The 12,744-nt window shown below is 43.9% G+C and overlaps 1 protein-coding gene across 1 annotated transcript in view; it reads left to right on the top strand.

Annotated features, from left to right (window-relative positions):
- The window catches only part of dok1b (docking protein 1b), a 46,298-nt gene extending 34,375 nt beyond the window's left edge, over positions 1-11,923 (top strand). The window contains exons 4-7 of the mRNA XM_042329402.1: positions 1,434-1,527; positions 2,605-2,777; positions 9,028-9,469; positions 9,958-11,923. Coding sequence (XP_042185336.1) covers positions 1,434-1,527; positions 2,605-2,777; positions 9,028-9,469; positions 9,958-10,892 — 1,644 coding nt within the window. The 3' untranslated portion in view covers positions 10,893-11,923. The remainder of the gene's footprint in view (positions 1-1,433; positions 1,528-2,604; positions 2,778-9,027; positions 9,470-9,957) is intronic.
- Positions 11,924-12,744: the final 821 nt, after the last annotated feature.

Here is a 12,744-nt window from a genome sequence, read left to right as displayed (position 1 = left end):
GTCTCTCCCTCCCTCCCTCTCTCTCTCCCTCCCTCTGTCTCTCTTTCTCCCTCCCTCTGTCTCTCTTTCTCCCTCTGTCTCTCTCTCCCTCCCTCTGTCTCTCCCTCCCTCCTCCCTCTCTCTCCCTCCCTCTGTCTCTCTTTCTCCCTCCCTCTGTCTCTCTCTCTCCCTCCCTCTGTCTCTCCCTCCCTCCCTCTCTCTCTCCCTCCCTCTGTCTCTCTTTCTCCCTCCCTCTGTCTCTCTTTCTCTCTCTGTCTCTCTCTCCCTCCCTCTGTCTCTCCCTCCCTCCCTCTCTCTCTCCCTCCCTCTGTCTCTCTTTCTCCCTCCCTCTGTCTCTCTTTCTCCCTCCCTCTGTCTCTCTCTTTCTCCCTCCCTCTCTCTCTCCCTCCCTCTCTCTCTCCCTCCCTCTCTCTCTCCCTCCCTCTCTCTCTCCCTCCCTCTCTCTCTTTCTCCCTCTGTCTCTCTCTCCCTCCCTCTGTCTCTCCCTCCCTCCCTCTCTCTCTCCCCTCCCTCTCTGTCTCTCTTTCTCCCTCCCTCTGTCTCTCTTTCTCCCTCTGTCTCTCTCTCCCTCCCTCTGTCTCTCCCTCCCTCCCTCTCTCTCTCCCTCCCTCTGTCTCTCTTTCTCCCTCCCTCTGTCTCTCTTTCTCCCTCCCTCTGTCTCTCTCTTTCTCCCTCTGTCTCTCTCTTTCTCCCTCCCTCTGTCTCTCTTTCTCCCTCCCTCTGTCTCTCTCTTTCTCCCTCTGTCTCTCTCTTTCTCCCTCTGTCTCTCTCTTTCTCCCTCTGTCTCTCTCTTTCCCTCCCTCTGTCTCTCTCTTTCTCCCTCCCTCTGTCTCTCTTTCTCCCTCCCTCTGTCTCTCTTTCTCCCTCCCTCTGTCTCTCTCTTTTCCCTCCCTCTGTCTCTCTCTTTCTCCCTCTGTCTCTCTCTTTCTCCCTCCCTCTGTCTCTCTTTCTCCCTCCCTCTGTCTCTCTCTTTCTCCCTCTGTCTCTCTTTCTCCCTCCCTCTGTCTCTCTCTTTCTCCCTCCCTCTGTCTCTCTTTCTCCCTCCCTCTGTCTCTCTCTCTTTCTCCCTCTGTCTCTCTCTTTCTCCCTCCCTCTGTCTCTCTTTCTCCCTCCCTCTGTCTCTCTCTTTCTCCCTCTGTCTCTCTCTTTCTCCCTCCCTCTGTCTCTCTTTCTCCCTCTGTCTCTCTCTTTCTCCCTCCCTCTGTCTCTCTTTCTCCCTCCCTCTGTCTCTCTCTCCCTCCCTCTGTCTCTCTCTGTAAGGTTGTAAAATGTGTGGAAAAGTACGATTCTTATGTGAGTCTGAATTATAGCAATAACTGAATCAATTAATAATTTCTCTATCCCACCTCTCTCTCTCCACCCTCCCTCTTGCCCTCTCTCTTTCTCCCCCGCACTCTTTTCTCTCTCTCTCTCCCTCTCCCTCTCTCTCTCAGGGGGTTAGTGGTAGCAGCAGTAGCGTGTCTGACTCTAACGGAAAGACTAATCTGCAGATGGCTGAGAATCTCATCTATTCCAGCCGAGAAGAGGGTAAATACACACACACATACACACACACACAGCCACTAATACCCCGTGAGTTTTGTGAGTGCATTGAGCCTGTAAAAAAAAAACACTTCTTCCACAAACAGTGGTTATGGACTAATAATTTCTTAGCAACGTTCATATCAACAAGACTCTGTGGAGACCGGATTAGCTTTCTTAATCAAATCACCTCAGTGTCCCAAATGGTCAACACAGCCCCTCCCTTTCACAGACACTGTACAGTGAGAGTCTGTCTGTTGACATATATTTATATGGAGAAGCTGGGGGAAGGTACAGCATTTCAAGGTTTTATTATTATTATTAATTAGACTGTCTTGTAAATGTTCCCAGCTAAAAGCTGAATTGCAATATACAGACAAAAAACAAAAATATGGAGAATGGAAGTCTTAAAGTTCATCGCTATGGTGATGCAACAAACTGTCACTTTCTGTTAAAGGCTGACTGACAAACGAAAAGGCCAAGGGTTAAAAAAAGAACACACATTTTAAACCACAAGACCTGCAGTTTTATTTGAATCTAGAATGGTTTAATTCTACTTCTAACTTCCCTTTCAATTTAAATTGCTAAACAGATTGTTAAAATAGTATGGAAGGCAAGTCTTCCGAACGACACTCCTGCTTTCTCAGTCTGTGTTCTTTGTAGACTAGTCCCTGGCATTGGGTTCATCACTGTCTCTAGAGGAAAGTGGAGACTACTGGGGAAAACAACTGGAGAAAACACTCTCTCTCTCTCTGTCCCTCTCTCTCTCTGTCTCTCTCTCTCTGTGTGTCTCTCTCTCTCTGTGTGTGCCTCTCTCTCTCTCTGTGTCTCTCTCTCTCTGTGTGTCTCTCTCTCTCTCTGTGTGTCTCTCTCTCTCTCTGTGTGTCTCTCTCTCTGTGTCTCTGTCTCTCTCTGTCCCTCTCTCTCTGTGTGTGTCTCTCTCTCTCTCTCTGTGTCTCTCTCTCTGTGTGTCTCTCTCTCTCTCTGTGTCTCTGTCTCTCTCTCTGTCCCTCTCTCTCTCTCTCAAATGAAGGTTCGATTTATGGTTTTGTCCCTTACCCCTCTCTCTCTCCCCCTCTAAAGTGAATGAGTTCTGGGTAAGTGTGCAGAGGACTGAGGCCTCAGAGCGTTGTGGTCTGTTGGGAACCTACTGGCTGAAGGCTGACAATGACAGTCTTATACTGAAGGAGTCCAGGACCAAGAGCAGTCTACTGATCTGGCCCTACAAACTACTGAGGAGATATGGACGTGACAAGGTGGGTTTATATATACACACACACACATCAGCTTTTTCCGTTAGGAAAATGTGGCGCCCGACAACGTGACTAGGAAGATTTTAATTTCCCAGTCATTTGAGAAATGCACCAGACCCATATGCATTGGGTGAGTAATCTATTAGAGCGTCCCAACCATGGTGCTCAGAATGACACAAATCACATGTAGATTATGGTAATTCATCTTAACAGAACATACAACTCCTGTAATGGAGCAGCCAATAAAATGTCATTTTCAAACATTTGCCAAAATACAATTTGTGGGAAATCACCATTCTAAACAGAGCACCTGATGCCAGCATTATATGACAGAGATGAACATCTCCTTTCGAAACGTAGAAAGACGATGAATCTGAAGATACAACTAGGATTGGTCGCAAATATGACTAGGATTGTGCTTTTGGCTTCTGGACAATGAATGAAAGAAAGTTCAAGTGAAAACCAATGTAACAGGAGATAAATGGCATATGAGGAAGTCCTTTCACAGGCAGCTCGTGACAAAACAACTAGCTGATTATTGAGTTGCTGCTGTCAGTGAAAAAAACATCTCAAATATGTGAAGATAATGTGTCTTGAGTATCATTTAAAATGTTGAGGAGTCTGTGGTGAAGATAGCCTATAGCCGTGTCCCTCTCCAGAATTCACACCGTTCTCCAGAATCCACTCAGCTGTCTCCTGCTCATTTTTGAACATTCATTGTTTCATTTCATAACCATCATTTAGGAGTTTGTATTTGTATTTTGCAGGGATGTAAACTGCTGAGGGCCCAAACAACAAAACACTGTTTTGTAATAAATCCCTGCTAGGAGGAAATGCAGGTTTTAACTAATTAAATAACACAGATGAGGAGGATCTACATGATCCGTCTCTGTGTGTGAAATAAAAAGTGGTTGATGTGAACCTGACTCACAGCTAAAACATGTAAAGAAAGCAATCCAATGTTATTTGTTGCCTAGACTTTACTGCAAATGACACTCAAGTCTTGAGAAAAAAACAATACACTACTATTGCAGTTAGCCATGACAGCCTTTATAACAGAATGCTTGTTACCATGACAGCCTTTATAACAGAATGCTTGTTACCATGACAGCCGTTATAACAGAATGCTTGTTACCATGACAGCCTTTATAACAGAATGCTTGTTACCATGACAGCCGTTATAACAGAATGCTTGTTACCATGACAACCTTTATAATAGAACGCTTGTGACCTCACATAAATATTGCACTTGGGAAAACAACATCTTAAAGTAGAAATATAATGAAACAAACAGGCATTGTATTTTTGTTCCATTATAGTGGCCACTACAGTAGACATCGATCAAGTGCACAAGGCTACATGTGTGCAAAAATAACATTCACAGAGTAAAAAAAATGTTATAATTCCCCCTCACTCACACCACAAGTGTTACTGTCAAGTTCAACACAACAAAAGCAATATCTTTGGGCTACACTGCACATTATTACATTGTACACTTTCTGCCTGTGGCCATTTGTTCTACAATGTGCCAGCAGAGCAAGATACCCTTTGTTGGCATAAATGATCTCTTTCAGTCAGAGAGGACACCTGGGATAACTCCTTTTTATCCACTGTATTGAAAGAGGGAAAGTGTGTGGTGTTCCTTTTCACGTCTATGGTGGCATCCAGCTTAAACCAGGCCCAGCTCCAGGCCCAGCTCCAGCTCCAGCTCCAGCTCCAGCTCCAGGCCCAGCTCCAGCTCCAGCTTAAACCAGGCCCAGCTCCAGCTCCAGCTCCAGCTCCAGCTCCAGGCCCAGCTCCAGCTCCAGCTCCAGCTCCAGCTCCAGCTCCAGCTCCAGCTCCAGCTCCAGCTCCAGCTCCAGGCCCAGCTCCAGCTCCAGCTCCAGGCCCAGCTCCAGCTTAAACCAGGCCCAGCTCCAGCTCCAGCTCCAGGCCCAGCTCCAGCTCCAGCTCCAGCTCCAGCTCCAGCTCCAGCTCCAGCTCTAGCTCCAGCTCCACTTGATCCCTGAATCCACTTGTTTAAAACCTCTCTGGGATAGGTGGGACATTAGCGTCTGACAGCCTGCCTAACATATTCTTTTTTTTTCACCCGGTCAATTTGGCAGGTAACAATTTTATTTATCAACTTTTTTTTTATTTTTTTTTACCGACCAAAAGCCTGCCATTATTGGCTAACGGAACCTCTGACACACAGGTGTATGGATGCCGAACACACACACACACACACACACACACACACACACACTCATTTTAACATTCTGTCATAAAAAGCACATGTTCAACGTCATAAAAAACATGTTTTCCTGTCTTAAGAGGTACGTTTTTTAAATGTTATTTTTTTAAACTATAGTCAATTGCAAAATAAAGTAACGGGGTTGACCGTAAGAGGGTTAACGATTTCTTCTTAAATGAGCCTTAAATCCCCTTGTGAGGGGGAATGGAAGCTTGTTGTGTGCAACAGGAAGTTGCAATTGAATGCAAGCTTCATCCTTTTGTTTGTGTCATTGTTAATTCATTTCTAGCCTGTCTGTCTATGCGTAACAGGTTGGACGTGTTTTTCTCGACCCGCTCCCCTGCTTTTACTCTATGATTTGAATATTAGATGTTGAATGGTTAATTTTTTTTTAAAGGAGTAGTTTCACCATATAAAAACGAGAGGTCAGTTCATGTAACATGGTTGACCTGAAAATGAGTTAAAGACGTACATTTAATCACTAATTAAATAAAGGAAATAATAATCTTCGGGAACTGACTTTGTCAAAGCAACAAAATAACTAGGGCTTTACAACGATGGTGAAACCTTGGAAAAATGTTGGGATTAAGTGGGTTCACATCTTCCTAGAAGTAACACAGGGTTGCTGAATTCTGGCACTTTAGCAAGCCTATATTCATATAACAATCAGATTGATTTAATGTAAAGGATACCCAACTAAATGAGGGATACAAAGTAAAACAAAAGTCATTTTATCAATGCAAGATATTTAAGCTGCGTAATGTCATTTTTTGCAGTGAAACATGAGTGTCGCCATCGTTTATTCACATTTTTGTTGAAATGTTGAAAGCCCATAATACAACACATTTTGGAAGGTGGTGACCAACGATGTACACCGAATTGACAAAAGTGATCCACTGGAACGCGCCCAGAGAGCGGGGTGCTAAGTAAGGTCTATGGTTTTAAAACAGATACAGCTACCTGAGGTTATTACTATTACCACTACCTATTACTATTACCACTACCTGAGGTTATTACTATTACCACTACCTGGGGTTATTACTATTGCCACTACCTGGGGTTATTACTATTACCACTACCTATTACTATTACCACTACCTGGGGTTATTACTATTACCACTACCTATTACCACCACCTGGGGTTATTACTATTGCCACTACCTATTACTATTACCACCACCTGGGGTTATTACCCACTACCTATTACTATTACCACCACCTGGGGTTATTACTATTACCACTACCTGGGGTTATTACTATTACCACTACCTATTACTATTACCACCACCTGGGGTTATTACTATTACCACTACCTGGGGTTATTACTATTACCACTACCTATTACTATTACCACCACCTGGGGTTATTACTATTACCACCACCTGGGGTTATTACTATTACCACTACCTATTACTATTATCACTACCTGGGGTTATTACTATTACCACTACCTATTACCACCACCTGGGGTTATTACTATTACCACTACCTATTACTATTACCACCACCTGAGGTTATTACTATTACCACCACCTGGGGTTATTACTATTACCACTACCTATTACTATTACCACTACCTGGGGTTATTACTATTACCACTACCTATTACCACCACCTGGGGTTATTACTATTACCACTACCTATTACTATTACCACCTGGGGTTATTACCCACTACCTATTACTATTACCACCACCTGGGGTTATTACTATTGCCACTACCTGGGGTTATTACTATTACCACTACCTATTACTATTACCACCACCTGGGGTTATTACTATTACCACTACCTGGGGTTATTACTATTACCACTACCTATTACTATTACCACCACCTGGGGTTATTACTATTACCACTACCTGGGGTTATTACTATTACCACTACCTATTACTATTACCACCACCTGGGGTTATTACTATTACCACCACCTGGGGTTATTACTATTACCACTACCTATTACTATTATCACTACCTGGGGTTATTACTATTACCACTACCTATTACCACCACCTGGGGTTATTACTATTACCACTACCTATTACTATTACCACCACCTGGGGTTATTACCCACTACCTATTACTATTACCACCACCTGGGGTTATTACTATTACCACTACCTGGGGTTATTACTATTACCACTACCTATTACTATTACCACTACCTGGGGTTATTACTATTACCACTACCTATTACTATTACCACTACCTGGGGTTATTACTATTACCACCACCTGGGGTTATTACTATTACCACCACCTGGGGTTATTACTATTACCACTACCTATTACTATTATCACTACCTGGGGTTATTACTATTACCACTACCTATTACCACTACCTATTACTATTACCACTACCTGGGGTTATTACTATTACCACTACCTATTGCTATTATCACTACTTGGGGTTATTACTATTACCACTACCTATTATTATTACCACCACCTGGGGTTATTACTATTACCACTACCTGGGGTTATTACTATTACCACTACCTATTACTATTATCACTACCTGGGGTTATTACTATTATCACTACCTATTACTATTACCACTACCTGGGGTTATTACTATTACCACTACCTATTATTATTATTATTACCACCACCTGGGGTTATTACTATTACCACCACCTGGGGTTATTACTATTACCACGACCTATTACTATTATCACTACCTGGGGTTATTACTATTACCACTACATATTACTATTATCACCACCTATTACTATTACCACTACCTGGGGTTATTACTATTACCACTACCTATTACTATTATCACTAACCTGGGGTTATTACTATTACCACTACCTATTACTCTTATCACTACCTATTACTATTACCACTACCTGGGGTTATTACTATTACCACTACCTATTACTATTACCACTACCTGGGGTTATTACTATTACCACTACCTGGGGTTATTACTATTACCACTACCTATTACTATTACCACTACCTATTACAATTACCACTGCCTATTACTATTACCACTACCTATTACTATTACCACCACCTGGGGTTATTACTATTACCACTACCTATTACTATTACCACCACCTGGGGTTATTACTATTACCACTACCTATTACTATTACCACTACCTGGGGTTATTACTATTGCCACTACTTGGGGTTATTCCTATTACCACTACAACAACCACCCGAGCCACTGCAAGTTCACCCCGCTATCATCCAGGCGAGGTCAGTACAGGTGCATCAAAGCTGGGACTGAAAGAGATAGAAGATGTTTTTCAATCTCAAGGCCATCAGACTGTTATATAGCCACCACTAGCCGGCTACCACCCAGTTACTCAACCCTACACCTTAGAGGCTGCTGCCCTGTATACATAGACATGGAATCACTGGTCACTTTAATAATGGAATCACTGGTCACTTTAATAATGGAACACTGGTCACTTTAATAACGGAACACTAGTCGCTTTAATGATATTTACATACTGCTTTACTCAACTAATATGTATATACTGTATTATATTCTTCTGTATTTTAGTCAATGCCACTCTGACATTGCTCGTCCTAATTTTTTATATATTCCTTAATTTCATTATTTTACTTTTAGATGTGTGAGTATTGTTGTGAATTGTTAGATACTACTGCGCTGTTGGAGCAAGAAACACACGCATTTCGCTACACCCGCAATAACATCTGCTAAACATGTGTATTTGACCTGTGGGTTTTACTTCATAACCATGATGGTGACTTGCTTTCTTTCAGTCAGTGGCTTTAGAGATGTTTTTTTTAGGAGATGGGTGTTGTTGTCAGCTGCTGTTTTGTTTATACGGCCTGATGTCTTGTCTTATGAATCGTATCAATTTCACAATAACATTTCACAGACTAGAGACAATAACACTAAGTTATTATACATTTATCATCAAAATAAGAGTCAGAATAAAATTAAAGCTTGTTTGTCCCTCTCTCCAGGGGACGCTATCTGACCTATAGAATGTAGGTTATGTTGTATAATGTTGTTTGTTTCTTTGTTTCTTTTGTTTTCAGGTGATGTTTTCGTTCGAGGCAGGGCGGCGCTGCGATTCTGGTCCGGGGAACTTCAACTTCGAGACCAAACAGGGTAACGAGATCTTCCTCATCGTGGAGCAGGCCATCCAATCACAGAAAGCCCTGGCCGAGGAGTGCCACTCCAGCTACCATTTGAGCAGCCTGGAATCCGACCCTGGCTCTGCCCTCATTCAGCAACGCAGCTCCGTGGCAATGGGAGGTGGCCTGGTAGTCGACGGCAACACCAGTAACCGGGATCTGGATGGAGATTCCAGTTCCGGAGGGAGTAAGCCCGGATCAGCCGATGGAGTGTTCGGGAGGAGGGAGGGAGATGGAGGGAAGAGCCAAAATCAGAACCAAAAAGGGAGGAGTTTACCAGAGCCACCGCCGTTGGTGATAGGAATGGGGGGGACGCCCCCACGCTCACCCATGCCTCGAGGAGGTTAGTCTCATCATGTTTAGTGTACTTTTAGAATCATACTCATTTTAATGTGACTGGGGGTTTTGAAAAGTACCTAAAATTAGATGTATTATTGTAAGTAATTTTAATTTTTAATTTGACCTTTATTTAACCAGGCAAGTCAGTTAAGAACACATTCTTATTTTCAATGACGGCCTGGGAACAGTGGGTTAACTGCCTGTTCACGGGCAGAACGACAGATTTGTACCTTGTCAGTTCAGGGGTTTGAACTCACAACCTTCCGGTTACTAGTCCAACGCTCTAACCACTAGGCTACCTTGCCGCCCCGTAGGAGGCGGGAGGAGGAGGAGGAAGTAGGAGGAGGAAGTTGTGATGTGATTATTGTATTGAGATTGTAAAACATTTGATATTTTAAATACTTTGTTGTCTTTTTTTCGTGACTGAGTGTACATGCTGATGACTGACAAACCAATTTTAATATTGATTAATCCAATATTTGTTGTCTTTAGGTAAAGGAGTCGGAGCGACCTCGTCTCAAGAGGAACAGGGGAGTGTGTACTCTGAACCCGCTGACTCTGTCCGTCTCTCCTCTCTCTCCGCTGGCGACTGTCTCTACTCTGACCCTGTGGATACAATCAAGACACAGACCCCCAACTCCCTAAACCTTCCAATCCCCACCCCCCGACTCCGACCCCTCGGCGACGAGGGAGGGGTCACCGGGATTGGGGGTCGTAACCATGGCAACACCCAGCTCGATCCCCTCTATTCGGACCTCTATGATCGAATCAGTTTGGATCTGATACCGAAGATGGGTGTTATGGGGCTGGAGGAAGGAGGAGGAGGGAGAGGAGGGAGAGGAGGAGGAGGGGGGAGAGGAGGAGGGGGGAACATGCGTTCTCTCGGGGGTCAGGCGGAAGGAGCATCATCATCGTCACTCACCGACGCCGAACACATCTATGATGAACCAGAGGGGCGAGCAGGTGGTGGTGTTTTGGGAAAAGACAGCCCTCCTCCTCAGCCCCACGAGGGGCTCTACAACCTGCCTACAGACAACTACGCAGTCCCCTCCTATGGAAAACAACCACAGCCTCCCCTCGTCATCAGAGGACCAGGGGGCTCCAAGTGGCCACCCAAGCCTGCTACCACCCCCAAGCCCAAAAAGGCTGCTCTTCCTCGGAAGGATCCCGTGCCTCTGCCCCTGGGGAAGGCTGGGCCTGGAGGTCCAACTAACCTGAACAATAACAGTAGCGGAGGAGGGGCCTGGGGTGTAGTTGGGGGAGGGGGAGACCGGGCCAGGGGTGTAGGTGGGGAAGGAGGAGGGGAAGGTAGGCACACAGAGCTCTACAGTAAAGTGTCAAGACACAAGCCCCCTCCCAATCCCTGGTACCCCCACACCGGCCTGCGATCCCCTGATATCATCTATGACAATCTGGGAGACATTTAAGCCCCTAAACAGGACTGGATGGTTGTATTCATGAGGCACCAAATGGAAGAAAACGGACTGAAACAGTGAGGACAACCTGGACTTGTCCCATAAGAAACTCCATTTTGAACACGACCCAGGAGATTAAAAAGTGGTGGCTTGATCGCGATCTTCTCCTGTTGCATCTTGGGACATGTAGTTCAGGGAAGACGCAACCATACCATGGTTGCAAGCAAAGCTAACCAAGAGGACATGGGACGTGTGTGTGGAATGTTTGGTCAAACACAACAGTTGGCCAACAGAAACCTCTATGTGGCTAAGCAGACAGAGACACAGGTTGTTTCCCAAAGAGCACCCTATTCCCTAATATAGTGCACTACTTTTGACCAGGACCCTATAGACCCTGGTTAAAAAGAATGTACTTCATAGAGAATAGGACACACATTTGGGATGCACACTCAGAAGTGGGAAATTCTTATGTGGTTGCAGCAAGTTGAGTGTTCTGCGTGTCAGCGGGAGACGTGTGCGTGTGTGTGTGTGGCTGTGTCAATGTTGACTATGCACTTACTGGAAAGACTATAACATGTTTCTGCTTTGTAAACTGATATGATGCTAATCACTCATCATAATCTGTAACCTTCAAACAGACATTTTAGAGCAAAAAAACTGTGATTGTTATTTTTTTCATCATCACGTCTAAACTATGGAGACTCAACTGTTGGAGATCGAGAACTTATGAAATGGGGGACTTTCAGAATTGGGACCTCAATGGACACAACATATGATTGTTTTGTCTGTGTCCCAAGTGGCACTATGTTCCCTATTTGGTGCATTACTTTTGACTAGAGTCCTATGGGCCCTGGTCAAAAGTAGTGCACTTCATAGGGAATAGGGCACCCTTTGTTCATTTTGTTTGTTGTTGTACCTATCTCCAGCTACTAAACATGTAATGCAGGTGTGTGTGTTTTTTTTCATTCTGTGTGTCAAAAACAGCTGTGCTGTGTTGTAAATATGATAAAAATTCTATTAATAAAAATCTGAGAGAAAAAATATACCTATATTTAGTGTTTTCCATCTAAAGCAACATTCATTCCAACTACAGTGTCACAGATTGAACAGTCGCTGGCTGCTGAATTGTAAAACCTATTGGTCAAAAGAAACTCAAAACAGCTGTGTGTGTGTGTGTGTGTGGACTATCCCTATAGAATAGTCAGATAAGACTCAAGGGGAATATTTTTTGATTTTTTTGACAGATGTGACCTTCGGATTGGACCAGAGTGCGTTTTGTAACGAGTTGAACCAGAGTTTAATGAGGAAGACAGAAGTTTTTATGTCTGCTCCCTCGTTTCGAAACTACAGGTTAAACTGTGCGAGTGGTGTGTATGTGGGGTCTGTATAGGGTTGAGAGAGGAGGGCAAAGTGATGGACAGACCAGGGATTCAGAAAGATGGGGGGGTGTATCTAAAATATAATCGCGAGGTAAAGGAGCGGAAGCTGGAGGGAAAGAGGGAAGAGAAAGACGGGAAAGTTTGAGAGAGAAAATGGTGAGACAATAAAACATTTTTAAAAAGAAGTCAGAGAAAGTGTTTGTGTGAGGTGATGAGTGAGGAAAAGGGAGAACGAGAAGGTATGTGGAAGAAAGAGGAGAAAGAAAGGGTGACAGAGGGAAGAGAGAGACAGACAGGAAAAGGCCTATATAACAGCCAACCAGACACAATGTTAATTTAGCCAGCATTCTTTCATCCACGTCAATTTAGTTTGTTTTTTAAAAGGTTTTTTATTTTTTAAATCCCTTTTTTTTTCATTCTCTCATTTGTTTTTTTTCCTGAGGTCTTGGTTAAGATTCACGGCATGCTAGCGCTGGCGTCCCTGG

The sequence above is a fragment of the Oncorhynchus tshawytscha genome, linkage group LG10 (genome assembly GCF_018296145.1).
Source record: "Oncorhynchus tshawytscha isolate Ot180627B linkage group LG10, Otsh_v2.0, whole genome shotgun sequence".
NCBI classification, from domain to species: domain Eukaryota; kingdom Metazoa; phylum Chordata; class Actinopteri; order Salmoniformes; family Salmonidae; genus Oncorhynchus; species Oncorhynchus tshawytscha.
This window is presented reverse-complemented; position numbering and strand designations above follow the sequence as displayed.